The sequence below is a fragment of the Canis aureus genome, chromosome 28 (assembly GCF_053574225.1).
Source record: "Canis aureus isolate CA01 chromosome 28, VMU_Caureus_v.1.0, whole genome shotgun sequence".
In the NCBI taxonomy this organism is placed as follows: Eukaryota; Metazoa; Chordata; class Mammalia; order Carnivora; family Canidae; genus Canis; species Canis aureus.
This window is the reverse complement of record NC_135638.1, coordinates 2,616,886-2,635,597: the sequence shown is the minus strand read 5'-3', so window position 1 is coordinate 2,635,597 and position 18,712 is coordinate 2,616,886. Positions and strand designations below refer to the sequence as shown.

General features: G+C 35.7%; 1 protein-coding gene across 2 annotated transcripts in view; it reads right to left on the bottom strand.

Annotated features, from left to right (window-relative positions):
* VIRMA (vir like m6A methyltransferase associated) overlaps positions 1-18,712 on the bottom strand; it is a 58,990-nt gene that overhangs the window by 31,970 nt on the left and 8,308 nt on the right. For both annotated transcript variants that reach the window (XM_077876230.1, XM_077876231.1), the window contains exons 2-10: positions 17,907-18,022; positions 13,287-13,373; positions 12,156-12,204; positions 10,296-10,464; positions 8,032-8,154; positions 6,389-6,661; positions 3,356-4,496; positions 1,279-1,770; positions 109-263 (exon numbers count right to left, since the gene is read on the bottom strand). In XM_077876230.1, the coding sequence (XP_077732356.1) occupies positions 109-263; positions 1,279-1,770; positions 3,356-4,496; positions 6,389-6,661; positions 8,032-8,154; positions 10,296-10,464; positions 12,156-12,204; positions 13,287-13,373; positions 17,907-18,022 (2,605 nt within the window). The remainder of the gene's footprint in view (positions 1-108; positions 264-1,278; positions 1,771-3,355; positions 4,497-6,388; positions 6,662-8,031; positions 8,155-10,295; positions 10,465-12,155; positions 12,205-13,286; positions 13,374-17,906; positions 18,023-18,712) is intronic.

The window sequence follows — 18,712 nt, the reverse complement described above, 5'->3', positions numbered from 1 at the left end:
GAGTATTGCTGTGTATATTATTAAAACATGATAAAGTACCAATTACAGATATTCAAAGGCTTTTTCCTTCACATATCATAAATGCTTAAATAACTTCAAGTACCATACCTTGCAATTTAGCATTATTTTCATCTGCTTTACAAAGCTTCAAGAGAGATGCTGCATGCTGTTCTAGCATTTGGACATCACTGGAAGACTGAACCACCACCAAAATAAGTATGCATGCATAATTATAAGCTACTGACTTCTTAGACTTGGAATCACTGAAACAAAATAAGGTTTTAAAGTTTTTGGTATGAAAACAATTTTTCCAGGAACAATTTTAAACATTTTTTTCTATTTGGTTTTAAAGAGACCAAGGAATTTTACAACAAAACATGACTAACTTCCTGAAGACAAGAAAGCAGATTTTAAAGTTCACCTCCAATTCACTGAAAGTACTACTTAAAAGTATATAAACAAAGCATATGCATCACAATGGGAAGTGAAAATCTATTAAATAAGATCAGAAGAACAATGAAGTATCATGAAGTCAGCATGAAAGATTCAAAAGTATACTTCAATGGTCTCCTTTAAAAAAATGTTTGTTCACTCTGGAATAAGCATGATGAATCAATCTACTGCCATCGTCTCTCAGTCTTTTACTGTAAAACTGCTGAGGTAGAGCTACATATGGAAGCCACTGTTGTTTGCCTTTCCTAGTCCCCCCAAAAAGACCTGTCACTCAAGGAGTTATATCAAGACCCTGTTGTGAGGCCAATTACCTGGATGTCACTGCTTTGTATGACATGAGCCAGGAGGGGTATGTTTCTCTCCTCAGACACTAAACTCAATCCTCTACCCTCCCTGGCCCCATTCAAAGTACTTCTGAAACCAGAGCACCATAGTTTAAAGGCAAGGGAAGGCATAGTTTAAAGGGAAGGCATAGTTTAAAGGGAAAATTCAAGACAGCAAAACAATCCTCATTTCTCTGCAAGTATATATTCTGGTGCCTTACAACTCCCCTACACATATGTTAGCAAGAGTACTATAGTCGCAATCTTGTCAACACCAAGGGGAAACTGGAAGAAGCTGCTAAAAGACCCATTTTGTTGCTTTACAGACACACCCTACATTTTAGAATTTCTATCATTCTAATCCTTAATTAACAAATTATGTATTACGTCAAAAAATAATTATAGTTTTTACGTTCAGAGCAATGCCTTCTTTTAAGAAACTAGCCCTTTACTCATGTAGTTTTCCAGTACAATAGAAAATTCAATATAAAAAGAAAATTACCCTAAGGCTTCTTTGGAATAGTACTCCATTAGAGTAATAAGACTTTGGAGATTTTTCTCAAGACTGAAAACATGGCCAACAGCTGATCTTCCCACAGGATTAAAAGTAATCAAATAAAGATTGTGAAGGGTTCCCAAAAGATCTGAATGGTCAGTTTCTTCACTGGCTGTGCAACGCTGAAAATGGCTGAACAGTTCTGTAATACACTGCAACGTCTGTGTTGAGTCCTGTAGCCACAAGGCAAATGCATCATCAATAACACCATCAGATTGAAGACCTTCCTCTTCATCTTGATCATAAAGGTGACACAGAGCTCGGATCAACAAATTTGTTGCTTCATATTCCGACATAAAAAAAAGAAGACCTTTTTGTGACTGTGCAAGAAACTTTAAAACATCTTTTGTGGCTTGCAGCACACCAGGGTGGGCACTTGTTACTGGAATTGATAGAAGCAAGGTAACCAACTCCAAGAAGTGATGACTATGAAGATACCTGTAGAAAATTTAATTACATACATGAAGTCAGTGCAAAACATTCTTCATTTATGCTCTTCTCTCCACTGGGTCACATAAAAGTGAAAGTTATGTAAGGCTTTTTTCTAGCTAACATTCAACGGATGCTGGACATATAACTGTTGACAAGTCTTCTCTTTCCAGAATCAACCTTGACTTTAAATTCTGGGCTTTCTTTCCAGACCACTTATCAAATGATCCTTTTTCACCATGGTCCTACTCCACACCTGGTATACCACTATAACTGATTTAGTGTATGTACGAAAAATATAGTACATATACTATAAAAATATGTAGCTTATTTATATTCACTACAGGTAGTATATCTGAATTAGTTTTTCTAGAGAAAACAAATTCAAATTATCAATTTTTAGTATTTCAGAGTTAGTATTACCATACATAGCACTTTTATCAAACCCAAGAACCACTTTTTTTAGCATACATAGTTTTAGAAGAAAAAAGTATGAACTTACTCAAGATCCCAAAACAGACACAAATGCTACTGATAAGAGTATTTTCACTGTCCTAAAAATATTGTGCTCCACGTATTCATTCTTCTCCCTTACCCTAACCCCTGACAATCACTGATCTTTTTACTATCTCCATACTTTTGCCTTTTTCAGAATGTCCTATATCTGGAATTATATAGTATATAACTGCCTGTCATATTACTCCTTAAACTCAGGTTTCTATTTTAGGATAATAAACACCTCCAGTAACTTCTTGACTGTGAAGGCAAACAGAACCCTCAAGAAGCCAAAACCCCAGAAGTACTAGGTATAAGAGCTTCTTTAACCACTTTGTGGAATATTCAGAAAATAGTTAACACTGCAGGCCTCAGACTACTTACTCTTAAGAACACCTTCTTACATGGTGGGCCTTTGGTTAGCCTCTGGGAACTTGGGATTCGGGAGGGGTTCCCATCACCCAACTGATAAGAATGCTCACTGTGCCTCAAAAGTGTCTATGAAAACAAAACACTGAATACCTGCTTTCCTTCTGGGAGGCTGGGATTTTGTTACACAGTAGATATTGGGGGCCTATTGGCTATCCTCCAATAAGAAGCTTGGATGTTGAGATTCTAATGAGCTTCCTCAGTATGCAACATTTCACACACATTGTCACAATTTGTCGCAATTTCTCCCAAAACTGGGGGAATTAGGCAGGTCCTATAGGACTCCATTGGAAAAGGACTCTGGAAGCCTCTAACTGGCTTCCTCAGGTTTCTCCCCATGTACCCTTTTCCTTTGCTGATCGTGCCTAGTATCCTTTTGCTGTAATAAATCATAGTTGTGAGTTCAGTACTGAGTCCTGTAAATCCCGCTGGCAAATCCTAAGAGTGATCTTGGATGCCTACATAGGTGACATCAGAACCTTACCATCACTTAAAATATAGTTTTCCCACACTAGTGTATTTCTCAGTTTCACTATCTATTCTGAAATACAGAGTATCCTTACACAGATATGCATTACTTACAGACAAATTTAAAGAAACAAAATCAACCACATAAAACTGCCTGTGGTGATCTGTGAAATATTATTTTCCCAAACCAAAAATGTCTTACCTAAAGAGAACAGGGTATGGATCATCCCTTTCTGGAGGTCCAGTAATACGTGCCATCGTTGGGAAAGACTTAACAGGTGGCTGGATCATTGTGTGAGGCGCGGTTTCCATTAAATGGAAAACTTCTTCTAGGAGATTAATAAGCTTTTCTATTTCCCCTTCACTTATATTTGAAGATTCCAAAAGATCCATATCCATTGAAGTGTCTACCTCATTTTCATATTCTGGGTTTGTTCTCTCAAGTCCAGTATCTGTGTCATGATCAGGTTCACTATGGTTAGGAACAGATGAAGTCTTCTCTGCTAAATGGTCACCAAGTCTTTTAATCTCTGACAAGATTTCATAGAAATGGCACTTCTGAAGAATAGCTGAACCAGCAGTGACAACTCTCACAGTCTGATCTAAAAGTATCAGCTCCAGAAGTTTCTGATAGCCACTTTTTTCATTCTGCCTACCTCTTAAAAAAGCTTCCATTCCTTCTGTCATACTAATGACACTGTCCAAAGCTTTAAAAGCATTTAACTTAAGGGAAGATGAGACATGATCTGCAAACAGGAGCTCAAATAACCCATTGATTACTCCTGCTTGTAGCAATCCCATGACTCCTTGAGCCCCACATTCTGCTAGGGAGGACACTAATTTGGTCCCAGCTTTGAGTTGTCGGACATTTAAGGCAATGGGTTGGCGAAGAGCTACTTGTAAATTTAAAGCTTGCATGGTCCAGTCTACCAACTGGCCAAGAGAGTCTTGTTTTGTGTTTTTCAACTGCAAATAACTTAATCCTTTTATTATTAAACTTGGAATTTCTTCTAAAGCTGTTACCCATTTTGCACCTCTATCTTCCCGATACAAATCTAACAGCTCAGTTAACTTCACTGAGGCTTCTACTGCCCCTGAATTTTCTTTATCTGGACCTTGATCCTTCATTCTACTGATTTCAATTTCAAAAGTAGTCTTGTAAGGACAGCTGAAGTATAAGAGTGGTACAAGCTCCCTGTCGTATGGATCATATGTCATAGGAGGAACTGAAGCTAAGTCTTCAGGAGTGTATTCAACATCAAAGTTCGGATACTTAAAGGTTTCACGTTCCAAGTCAGCAATTCCATCTTCATCACTGGAAATTTGTTCATAACCATCATCCCCTGAAAATCAGTTTGAATAATAATTAATTATTACATCACTGTTGTTTAATGCAAAAAAATCCAGCTAATCAAAAAAATATTTTATTTAGTATGGCAAAAAAATAAAAGCTGATGACTTCTCAACAAAATTAACTCCCACCCGAACATCTTATCAACAATTACCAACATTTTATAATTTCTAATAGATTAATGAGAAACTTCATAAGCAAGGTCTTCTATCTGTTCAACTTTACAACTAACTCTGCTACCAATATCTTTTCCTCCAGAAATAAAATTTAAAATATCTTAAAGTAACAAAAATACCTCTCTCAAAAAGGAAGTCAACCTTACCCTCACGAAAGAGTATTTTTAAGTATTTTTAAGATACAAAAAAAATTGATGAACAAAGATTAAATTGAATAATGCCATAATCAAAAAACTAAACCAAATATTTTCAGTGAAAACATTTTAAGTTCTTTTATAACATTAATTTCATATTCCTGAATTTTTATTTCTCTTCACTTATCTATTGTATAGTTTCCTAGGTCTGTATTTTATTTTTATGGAAAAGTTGCTCACCTAAAATGCTTAGCTGGGCCAAAGCAAAGCTTTCTTATCATGATACATGAGCAACTTTCTCCTCTATTTCAAAAAAAAAAAAAAACAAGATTAGAGACAAAACCTGGTTTTACTTTTTAACACTGCTATTACCTGGCTGTGGGAAAATTGGTATGAGTAATAACAGTCTACATAAGAAAGGGAAATGTTTCTAGAGTATTCCTCCAGCATCAGCCATCTTTTAACATTCTTTCGCTCAAAACAAGTTGGCCTTAGCCATATACTCATATCTGAAAAGGTAAGGGCCTCCAAAGACCTGACTCTGGGATAAGCCAGATATCTTCTATTAAAAATCAAATTGACCAGCCTCTCTCTCTCTCCTTCTCTACAAAAAAGATTAAGAAAACAGCCTGCCTGAAATCTAACTACTACTTGCCAAATACAATAAATATAAAAAGTATTATTTGCTAATCTGGGAATAGGGGAAGCTAAAAAGTATCACTCAATAACCTAATTATTTGTATTCTGTAAAAGGGGCCCTATGATACCAAAATGACCCTTACTCTCATGTAGAATCATCCTCACTCTCGCTATTTTAGAAAAAATAAGGCAGTTTATCTGTCATTTTACATAAATGCTTTAACATTACATGCTATTTCTTAATTGCAAATTAAGAAATATTTTTAAAAACAAATTAATAAGAGTCTTGAGATCTCTTGTTGCTTTCAAAGGAAAAATAAAGCCTAATCAAAAGTCTCCATCATGTTGTCATACAACCCTGTATAATTGAGATTTTTTCCCCTGAATTTCTAAAAATGCAGCATTTTGTTAAAATATCTAACTGGCAGATATCTTCAGGAATTCCATCTAGCTTACGACACCACTCCTTACTCTGAAAACAGCCCACCAAATCTTTAATCATCTGGTATTTGCTACAAGATCTTGTTTCCCTGGCCAAAGCTGACGGTACCAAGGGGCAACTGATATTGTAGCAACCAATCTCTCTCCCATGAAAATGCAAATAAGAGCCAGATAGTTTAGGCTAGTTGGTAAAAAAGAGATTAAACCTGTGGGGTGAACAGAGAAACAACAGTTAGCTGATAGAGAGAAAATAAAGTAAAACATAAAGCAAACAAAAAACGGAATCCCAGAGGCACCCAGGTGGATCAGTCAGTTAAGCGTCTGCCTTCAGTCAGGTCGTGATCCCAGGGTCCTGGGATTGAGCGCTGCATCAGGCTCCCACAGGGAGCCTGCTTCCCCTTCCGCCTGTGTCTCTGCCTCTCTGTGTCTCTCATGAGACAGAGACATAAATAAATAAAATCTTAAAAAAAAAAGTCCTAATAAATATAACTCACCTTCACCTTCTTCATCCTCTTCACCTTCTTCCTCTTCATCATCTTCTTCCTCCTCAGGGATACTATCTACTGTATGGCGATCATCCTCATCCTCATCCTCCTCTTCCTCTACGTCCACATCATCTTCATCATCTTCTCCTTCTTCTTGCTGTTCCTCTTCTACTTCTCCTTCATCAGAATACTGCCCTTCCTGGGGAACAGAATTCCGATCAGGAGAAATGGGTTCAAAGTAATCTTCTCTGTGAGAAGCATCCTCTTCTTTATCACCAGACACTGAAAAATTGAGTTAAAACACAGATTATTTTAATGGTTTAAGCAACAGGAGTTAGCAGGACCGGATACTGCAACTACTTAATGACATTTTGGATGACTGAGCTCATAAATACCCTTTTTAAAAAACGGTAGAATTACTTGTTTTTAAAAATATTAAGAATCTAGGGGTGCCGGGGTGGCTCAGCTGGTTGGGCATCTGCCTTTAGCTCACATCATGATCCCAGGGTCCTGGGATCAAGCCCCACACCAAACTCCCTTCCCAGTGGAGTGTCAGCTTCTCCCTCAACCTCTGTTCCTCCTGCTGCTTGTGCTTGCTCTTGTTCACTAAGAGATAAATGAAAAATCTTAAAAAAAAAAAAATATTAAGAGTATATATTGCCTAAGTTTATACAGTGAGAATTAATAAAGTACACTATTTTTTTTTTTTTTTTTAGTACACTATTTTTTTTTAAAGATTTTTATTTAGGGGCACCTGGGTGGCTCAGTGGTAAAGCATCTGCCTTTGGCTCAGGTCATGATCCCGGGTCTTGGGATCAGGTCCCACATCAGGCTCCATGCAGGGAGCCTGCTTCTCCCTCTGCCTATGTCTCTGTCTCTCTCTGTGTCTCTCAGGAATAAAGAAATAAAATCTTAAAAAAAAAAAAAAGATTTTATTTCTTTATTCCTGAGAAACACAAAGAGAGAGAGAGAGAGAGAGAGAGAGAGGCACAGACACAGGAAGAAGCAGGCTCCATTCCATGCAGGGAGCCTGACGTGGGAATCAATCCCGGGTCTCCAGGACCACACCCTGGGCTGAAGGCGCTGCTGAGCCACCCAAGCTGCCCAAAGTACAGTATTTTATGTTTAACACCACAAACTAATCCTTTTCTTTTAACCTATTAAGTACACAAGTTATCATCTCTTCCAATATATACTGCTAATTTTTCAACTGGTACTCTTCTGTATACACCACTACAGCACTTTATTTTCTTTTTTTTTTTTTTTAATTTTTATTTATTTATGATAGTCACAGAGAGAGAGAGAGAGAGAGAGGCAGAGGGAGAAGCAGGCTCCATGCACCGGGAGCCTGACGTGGGATTCGATCCCGGGTCTCCAGGGTCGCGCCCTGGGCCAAAGGCAGGTGCTAAACCGCTACGCCACCCAGGGATCCCAGCACTTTATTTTCAAAGCAATTTTGCTATCACTTCAAATGAATGAACTGATTTTTTTTAAACAAGTTCACCTACCAACAGAAAAACACAAGGACATACTGCACAGGAAGGGGGGGGCATTCATTAAAATCTCATTACCTGTATCTAATTTTTTTCCTTTAATCAAAAAGCACTATAACATTAATTGGGGGAGGGGGGATGGACTGATTTTATTCATACCTGGCAATGGTATGGGATCATCTTCATCATCATCAGGTGGAGGTGGTCCTGGAGGAGTTCTTGGTCCCCTTGGCTGTGGTCTTGGAGGGCTTCCATTAAACTGATCTTCTTTCTCCCCATCAGCTAGTTTTAGTAGAGACAGAAAAAGAACTTTCAAATTACTAAAGTGAAATGAATACATGACAAAAATGCTGTTATCATTTGAGTTTTTCATCTTCAAAATATGCTGATAAACTTTTCCTTCCTAACATTTAACAAATGTTATTAATTAATTTATATTACAAAAGTTAGAATTTCTGACTTCTCTCACACCAAAATACACCCTTGGGCATTATCACAAAAAAATGAAGACGTATTTCCCTCAGGGAGATGTACACTTAAAGCTATTCCTAACAGTCTTATTTGTAAAAGTCAAAAACTAGAAACTACCAAAGTGTCTTTCAGTGGTTGAACAGTTAAGTAAGCTATGATATAATCATATTAATCTATAAACTATTAACATACACAACAAAGTGGATGAACTTCAAAGAAAATTATGCTGACTGGAAAAAGCCAAACTCAAAATACCTACTGCATGATTCCATTTATGTAACATTCATGAAATAATATAGTCATAGAGATGGAGAACAGATTAGTGGCTGCCAAGAGTTAGGGATGTGTGGGATGGGTATAGCTATTGAAAAATAACACCAGGTAATCTTGTATCTTGATTGTAGTGGTGGTTATGAAAGGCTATACATAATATAAAGCTATATACAGCTATAAACACACACATGCACACACACGTTTATGACTGGTGAAATCTGAACAAGCTCTATAAAGAATTTTGTTTTGATATTGTTCTACAGTTGTAAAAGATGTTAATAGTGGGGGAGCCTGGGGAAAGAGTACACAAGACTTCCTCATGCATTTCTTTGCAACTTCCAATGGATCTACAATTATTAAAAAAAAAAAACACCTAAAAACATACATATATATTCACAGACATAAAATACATGAGCGTATGTGTCAATTTTAATACAAGACAGTAAATTTAACAAAAATTCTGAGTAGCCACTATATATGTTAGGCACTGTGACAAGACTAGATCTGATAAGACTAAAAACACAAATGTAAAAAAAAAAAACCAGACTCTCAGTCCACAAAGAGCTCAAAGTCTGGTAAAAACAAAAACAAAAACAAAAAAACAAATGATCACAGAAAACAAAAGATTAAAAGAAAAAGAAAAGTGATGGGGGCCTGAGTAGTTCAGTGGGTTGGTGTCCAACTCTTAGTCTCCACTCAGGTAATGGTCTCATGGGTCGTGATATCAAGCCTCCTGTTTTTAAACTCTGTGCTCAGCAGGAGTCCGCTCAGGATTCCCTCTCTCTGCCTCTCCCTCTGCCTCTCTCCCCAAACCTCCCCCACCCCTGCCCTCATCCCATACTCTCACTCTTTCTAAAATAAATGGATAGGGGCACCTGTGTGGCTTAGTGGTTAAGCATCTGCCTTTGGCTCAAGTCATGATCCTGGGGGTCCTGGGATCGAGTCCTGCAGGGAGCCTGCTTCTCCCTCTCCCTATGTCTCTGCCTCTCTCCTCTCTGTGTCTCTCATGACTAAATAAAATCTTTAAAAATATAAAATAAAATAAATAGATAAATCTTTTAAAAAGAAAAAGAGAACTGAAAGATTAACTTTACTGAACAAGTAAGATTTTTTTTTTTTTTGAACAAGTAAGATTTAAGAAAAGAAATGAAAGGGGCCCACTCCTCAATTCCTTTGGAAATAATTTTGATATTAAACTATGAATAACCACTAGATTATATTACATTTACATATTTTAAATTTAAAAACCTCATGTCAATTCAAAAAGCATTCTAGGGAAACTAGAGGAAGAAAATAAAATGTAGGGACGCCTGGGTGGCTCAGCGGTTGAGCATCTGCCTTTGGCTCAGGGTGTGATCCCAGGGTATGGGATTGAGTCCCTCGTCAAGCTCCTTGCAGGGAGCCTGCTTCTTTCTCCCTCTGCCTATGTCTCTGCCTCTCTCTCTCTCTCTCTCTCTACATCTCTCATGAATAAATAAATAAAATCTTTGGAAAAAAAAAAAAAAAGAAAATGTATCCACGTCAACATAAAAAGAAACACTTATAGGAAAGAACTGGGAGACTGATGATATCTTCCCAAGTTTTAAAAAGATTCAAAAGGTGAAAGAGCTATTTGAATTACCTTTTCCTACTATAGTGAACATAAGCGTTATTGACAAAGACAAATTTAAAATTCTCACCATGTTTTGGATTCCTTTTCAAACTTGGCTGTGGTTGGGGAGGAGGTGGAGGTGGCGGTGGTGGAGGTGGAGAGTCTCTGTCATGACTTATCACTCTATCCACTGATCCGTATATTGCCAGTGTCAGACAATTATACCAGCCTCTTAACACCAAACCATCGGTATTCACCTAATTTGTTGGGGGAAAATATCTTTCAAATTAAAGTTTTAATATGCCAAAAGTAAACTGATATCAACTTACTCTGTGGTTAAACTAAAGTGAAAAGGTCAACTTGGTGGAAATTTACCCAGAAGCATAGATAGCTTTTATATGGCCCTCCAGAATTGCCATACCTAAGCCTGTCTCAACACTACATCTCCCCTGTCTGATACCTGATGTCAACCCTGTTCAAAAAGCAAAACCAGATTCCCAATCAAGAGAATAGAAATGAGAACAAAATTACATGGGAGTTACTGCCAACTAATAAATTAAACTCCAATAGGTAAGGAGGTCACGGAGGGCACAAAAGCACAAATTAGGTCCTGTCTGAAGAATTATAAAGTCCATAAAATTGTACAGCATTCTTTTTACATGCCCAACTCATACATGCAGGTGTATTTTATATATCCACATTGTACTTAAAAGCTAAGGGTAACCAGAAGCATTAAACAAAGTGTTTTCACAAAGAAACTTTCTCTTAAAATGATCAAAGACTTTATCAATGCCATTAACCCTCAATATTTTCTTTTGTTTTTCAATACTAATCTACAGTAATTGCCATCCATATTTTTACAATATCTATGAGAGATAGCCAGAGTGAATATCATCCACAGGTAAGAAAATAAGAGTGTCAGTAGAACCTGAACTAGAAACCAAAGCCACTGACTTCTGAGTTCTTTCCACTTTACCATGTTGAGTAAAGATGAAGTAATAAGTAGTAATTGGGCCCCTTCTGAAAGTATGATAAGGAAGAAGGAAAGAATTTTTTTCCTTGCTAACTCTAGCAAACTCCAGTAAAAGGAAACTGGGGGCCAGAAGAAAGGCTCAAAAAGACTATGCCCATGGATCAACAGATTCTAAACAGAAGCCCCAACGGAAGACAAATGAAGAAACAGAGAAGGTAATTTTTAGTCTAAACAGAATGTAGAAATTAAATATACACTTCTCCACTAAAAATACAATCAAGCTGAGTAGTCCCATATTAGATCACAGTTATTTTTGCATTTCAGATTGCCCAGGAATCAGCTCTTCTAGATGCTTCCAGAATGGCATTTTATAGATCAAGAAAAAAGGACATACTTTTGATATGAAAGGAAGAAATACAAAATACGTATTTGTTAAGAAATCTAAGGCACAGTGGTGTCTAATAACAATTAACTTTCCGGGATCCCTGGGTGGCGCAGCGGTTTGGCGCCTGCCTTTGGCCCAGGGCGCGATCCTGGAGACCCAGGATCGAATCCCACATCAGGCTCCCGGTGCATGGAGCCTGCTTCTCCCTCTGCCTGTGTCTCTGCCTCTCTCTCTCTCTGTGACTATCAAAAATAAATAAAAATTAAAAAAAAAAAAAAAAACAATTAACCTTCCTGTCATCCTCTGCACTTGCTAAAGGAAAAGAAGGAAAAGCACAAATGCTGGCCTCTTCCTGACTTACATTAGATTTAGAGGAAGGAAAAGCTTATGGGTAGACAATAACATTACACTGTCCTTGCTCCATTTTAAAATAGCTTCTAGACACAAGAGGAATCAGAAAAGAAATGATGTTATCCTACAACACAAGAACCAAATAGGCTGATATTCTGCATCACTGGTTTAGTTGGATCAAAACTTTCAATGAAAGTGAAAAAAAAAAAAAAAAAAAACAGTATGAACAAGGTGATTACCTTTGAGTTGGGTCTAAAGATGATAGAAGTATTCTCATCATATTCCAGGCTGCCAAAAGAGTAGGAATAAATATATAGGCTCAAACACTGAACATCACAGTCCATGAAGAAGTCTTTCTTCTAAACTTATAAGTTTTGATAAAACCAAATGCTAGATTATTGGTTTAATAAACCACAAAATGTAGTTTTAATTTATTCCCCCCAAAAGTTATCAATTAAAAGTAGAAAACAAACTCCTTAGACATTTTGATTTAATTGGTTTGGGATGAGCATAGGTATCAGTATTTTTTTTTTTTTTTTTGTATCAGTATTTTTTTAAAAAGCATCCCAGGTTATTCCAATATACAGCTAAAATAGAAACCATTGCATTATAACCTTCCAAATATGTATAATAAAACCAAATAAAATTCTATAATATTAAAAAAAATGAGCTGCTTCAGATCATCTAGGTTCCCTTCATTTTTTAAAAAAAGTTACATTATTAATATAAGTTAATAACTGAGTGAAGGATCAATTAAATAACAAGTGAAATCTAAAAAACTTATTTATGGCAAGGATAGAAATTTTTCCATTTTTAAGCCACCTTTAAATTTTTTACTTTACGAGTTCTAAGTAAACTCATTTAATGGTCAATTATTTTGTAGATATAAAAACAACTAGGTTTAACGATACCAAAGCATGTATTAGATAACCCAAAATGGGGGTTTCCATTAACAAAATTCTCATTTTATAAAAATATGACTATGGAATTTTAAATTATGCAGTGTGATATAAAAGACACAAATTTTTAGCTCTCAATGTGTTTACTCAGTTTTTTAAAAGAAATTTAATAGCCGTTTCTTCCAAATTGGAAGGTTATTATCAAATAATCGGATATATTTAAGAAATGTATACGACCAATAAAAAGCAAATAAAAGATGGCTAATGTTTCGTACATTTAAAATCTTATTTTATAAAGAAACTCAGCATCTTCCTGGGAGTGTAACATTGCTTTAATAATGCCAATTGACCAAATAAACCCCTGAGTTCTTGGGTCTACAAACAGTTATGTCCTTTTCTTTTATCCAAAGAATAAAAAGGTTTTCTTACTAACTCCTGAGTTTCTGGTGAAATTACCTAGTTGGTACATACCTTCCCAACCTATCGAAAACTGGGGCACTTGGTTTGCTTACATTGTTAAAGAATAAGTCTAACTGAAATGTGTGCGGAGAGGTCTCCCTGTGAATGAAACAAAGTTGAAACGTCAGCCTTTGCAATAATCAGTTCCTAAATTAAAACAAAAGACAAAGTACAAATTTAAAAGCAATTCTGGAATTATCTTAAGATTTAAGTAAAAATATACAGTTAATTGTAATATTTTCTATAATCTTATTCATATTCAATTCTCAAATAGACAACTATTCACTTTGAGTATTATTGAAAATGAAACTTTAATCAAGTATCATTAGCCTGGTACTTGGGCCATTTTAACACACATAAATATTTAAAATTTTTAATGTTATACTATAAAGGCAAATGATACTTAATTGTGATATCTAATTTTATAATTCTTTATAGCAGGATTATTCCCTTCCATTAGCAGAAAAGAACCAGGAGTTAACTAACTTCAAGTGATATAATTACAATTTGATTTCAACTTAATCCACATTAATACAAGATTATAATTTTAGCATCAGTGCCTTAAATTGTGACTTAAAGCTTAAATTCCTATTTGTATAGCAACAATTTACATAAATATTCTGATTCTTTTGTAGATGTATATAGTTAAAAGTAAGGCCTATTTAATTTGTGTTAGAATGAAATCCCACTTGATATATATTTCACCCTTGGCTAAAATTTCTTGGACTTAACTGAAAACCTTGATTTTAAATACCACATATTTTATTTACAAAAACTCCAAATGGTAAAAAGTATAATGCCCAGAGTATACCAAACAGGTTCCCTCATGCATGATAGAAGTACCAACAGGCACAATCGTTCTGAAAGGCAAGATGGCAATAATATTCAGAAGAATGAGAAAATGTTCACACCATCTGATCCAGAAATACGTTTTTCTAGGAAGTGTTTCTATGGAAACACTATTATACAAACAAGATTTTTTTTCAAGAGGATGCTCATCATACTCTTGTAATTTGAGAAGTAAAAAACACCTAATGATCCTCACACAAGAAACTAGCCAAATAAATTACAGTACAGTAGTACCCCCTTATCCACAGGGTACACATTCCAGGACCCCAATGGATGCCTGAAACCACGGAAAGTAATGAACCCTATATATACTATGTTTTTTCTCATATATATATATATATATATATATATATATCAACATATATATATCAACATATATATACCTATAATTTATAATTAGGCACAGTAAGAGATTAACAATAACTAATAATAAAACAGAACAATTATAACATACAGTAATAAAACCTGTATGAATGTGGTCTCTCAAAATATCTTACTGTACGGTACTCACTCTTCTTGTGAAAGGAGATAATAAAATGTCTATGTGATGAGATGAAGTAAGATAAGTGACAAAGGCATTGTGACTGAGCATCAGGCTACTACTTAGCTTCTGACAATCTGTCAGAAGGAGGACCATCTGCTTCTGGACTGCGGGTGACCGCAGGTAACCGAAACTCAGAGAGTGAAACAGTGGATAAGGGGGGGGGGGGTCTACTGTATAGTCATTCATTATATTATGCAACCATTAGAAATCATATTTTCAAATAATATTTAATGATGTGAAAGTAGTCCTGACCTAATGTTAAGTAAGATAAAGAAATACATAAAACAGTATATAGTTGGGTCAGAGTAGCATACCTTTACTTTACCCAAATTCAACTATGTATGTGCATGTTCATCTAGTCTTTCCCTCCTATTCTTCTTCAAACTAGACCCGGGCCTTCAATACCTCAAGTAAAGGAAAAAAGGGCTCAAATGCAAATTCTTTACTTCTGAGGCCCCAAAAACTCAGGTGCTAGTCACTGAAAAGTAATTTAAAGAATCAGTGGTTGGGCAGCCCAGGTGGCTCAACGGTTTAGCACCACCTTCAGTCCAGGGCACGATCCTGGAGACCGGGGATCGAATCCCACATGGGGCTCCCTGCATGGAGCCTGTTTCTCCCTCTGCCTGTGTCTCTGCCTCTCTCTCTCTCTCTGTGTGTGTCTCTCATGAGTGAATAAATAAAATCTTTAAAAAAAAAAAAATCAATGGTAATTTGCACTAGACTTTCATCTTAAAACTTGCTGACTCTAAAACCTAACCTCATGTGAGATAGGACACTTACAAAAAATAACAAAATATACAAACACATATACATTAAATAACACAATGTATCAAATGTAAGGATTTTCTCAGGACAGAGGAATTAAAGGGATTTCAATTTTGCCTATACATTTCTGAGTTTTATAATGAGAAAAAAAAAACACTAAAGTGGGATCCCTGGGTGGCACAGCGGTTTAGCACCTGCCTTTGGCCCAGGGCGCGATCCTGGAGACCCGGGATCGAATCCCACGTCGGGCTCCCGGTGCATGGAGCCTGCTTCTCCCTCTGCCTGTGTCTCTGCCTCTCTCTCTCTCTCTGTGTGACTCTCATAAATAAAAAAAAATAAAAAAAAAAAACACTAAAGTATGATGCACAAATATCACTTAATCTCTAACATTACTTCCTGACATTATATTTGCATGACTGTATTAATACTTCCTTTTACTGTTCTATAACATACTATGTACTATGTATACTATGTTTGGAATTATTAAAACATAAACTGCCATTCACCCCCAGCTAAGAAACAGAAGAAAGGGGACCCCTGGGTGGCTCAGTGGTTTAGCACCTGCCTTCGGCCCAGGGTGTGATCCTGGGGTCCTGGGATCAAGTCCCACATCGGGCTCCCTGCATGGAGCCTGCTTCTCCCTCTGCCTGTGTCTGTCTGTCTGTCTGTCTCTCTCTCTCTCTCTCTGTGTGTCTCTCATGACTAAATAAATAAAATCTTAAAATAATAAAAAAGAAAGAAAGAAACAGAAGAAAGAATGAGGAAGGAATATGTAACAATACTCCTACCAATTAAGGCCAATAGCAGAGGTCCATTTTACCAGCTGTTCTAGCCAGTCTCCAACACAGCCGTCAAAGACCCCTTGCTCCTGGTATTCTCATCACCTTTGTGTAGTTCGCTCACATGTTGTACCAGCAGAATATGTAATCAATAGAATATGGTAAAAATGGCAGTATGTCATTTCTGATACTAAGTTATAAGGCTATTCTCCATGTTGTGTGAGCAGCTCCATAGAGAGGACCTTCTGAAAGGAATTGAAGTCTCCTAACAACAGCCATGTGAGTGAACTTCTAAGCAAATTCTCCAGCCCCCAGTGAAATCTTCTGAGACCGCAGCCCTGGCCTATATCTTGACTATAACATCATGAGAGAACTTGAGCCAACTAAGCCATTTCTGGTTTACTGACTCTCAGAAATACTGTGAAGCAATAAATGTTTACTGTTTTAGGCTACTAATTTTGCTTTAATTTGTTATGTAGCAACAGATAACTAAAAGACCTTCCTTGACCAAAAGAAGTACAATTACATAAAACTGTTAGATACACTATCACTCTCCCGTCTTTCAAACTCTACATACATCCCTCTTAAAGGAAAAAATAGGAAGAAATTATAGGAAAATATAAGTTTTAATTTCCTTAAACATGGAAAAAAGATAGGAATTAATTATGATTTCTCATTATAAACGTTAATACTTATTGTTTTGTATCTGTTTTACTTTTGAATGGCCTGAAAACCTTTGAAGATTTTAAATCTATTTCTACAAATAACCAACTACTTTTTATAATTAAGAAGAAAAGAGCCCTTAACTTTGAATCTGTACCATAACACTGACTACTAAGTACCTGGTTTAACTCTTACAAGTAATTAAGTTATCACAGCATGCACATAATGAAATGTGGTATTGAGACTATGAGCTAAAAACTCACATAAACGTAAATGAAATGTGGTATTGAGACTATAAGCTAAAAACTCACATAAATGTATCATATATATTCATGCTTCCACAACCCAAATTTGGCTTATATTTCCAATTCATGCAGTTAAAATAAGATGAGAATGATTATTCATGTTACAACAAAGATCAAATTCCTCTGTTTTAGGTCAGTTGTTAAAGTTATCAATAATACCACATCAGGGACCATGTCTCACATTTTGTTTATTCCCACAGAGCGTAAGAGAAAGCATCAAACAACTACTTGCTAATTACAACTAAAGGATAATGTGAAACTAAAATTTATAAAAAGCCACACGTATCAGGTTACAAAGATAATCATTAAGTCATGAAAACTGATATGATATAAAAGACATATTTCCAAATATTCAAACTCTTATTTATTTTCAAGGAAAAAAATGAGTTAAAAATACTTCATCTAAAAAACACCCTTTATCTACGAGATTGTGCCACCCTAGAATATTTTAGAAAATATAAACACATTTCGCCAATTAAAAAATAAATAAAATTTCATCTAGCACTTAGATCAAATAATTGTTCTTTTCAAATATATAATGATACATGGATTATAAAAAAAGATCTATAATCAATTATAGTATGATGTAATATAACTATCAATGAATAGAGTTTTAGGGTTTTTTGGGATTTTTTTTACTTCCAAAATATTACCTTAAATTTTTGCATTTAAGAATATGTCTAGGACAATCTTATTCACAAACACTTTTAAAAAGAAAGTGACTTACCCGTATGCTCTATTATCTGGCAGGCTGCTATGAGCTCTTACTCCTGGGGGTATGACTCGGACTTCATTGATATAAACCACACAGGGAAAACGAACTACATCTATGTGAGAACTTTGCTTTTAAAAAAAAGGGAAGGAGAAGGACACACTGTAAGTAAAACACTCTGTCTATTCAAGATTTATTTTGTCTTCAGTTAATTTCTTAATCTTAAACTCCCTATCATTAAACCTGCATTATATTATTTATAATACTGTAGAAATCATGTTTTGAAAATAGCTTATGATTAAATGTACCTAGTTAAATCTCTCCATGTGTATAATAACATTTTCTGCAACGTATCTGCCTCTTTGCTGATGTTCTGAGGCCAGTATAGACCCCACAATCCCTTACTGTGAAAGATGTCTTTTATAATCCTGACTTACTAGGTTTTCAGAAAGGTAATATGATAAAAATACTGAGTATTACTCAACACCTCCTGCTTCTGGGGGCAGTACCTTGTAATCAAAACAGTATTTCTGCAACTACATGTATAAACATTCACACTAAATAAAGATTATGAGTACCATGTCAGTTCAATCAGACTGCAGGACCAAATGAATTCAGGGCAGATTTTTCTACAATTTTGAATTTCTGAATTATAGATAAGACACTGCAAATCTGTCCTTTAATTTGCTTAATTTAAACTTACATACTAACTAATATCAAGAGACCAAATACTTAATAGTTGATCCCTGAAATTCAAAAAAGAATCTACAAACTGTTTACCACAATAAAGAAATGGACAGCATAAATTATATTCAGCATAC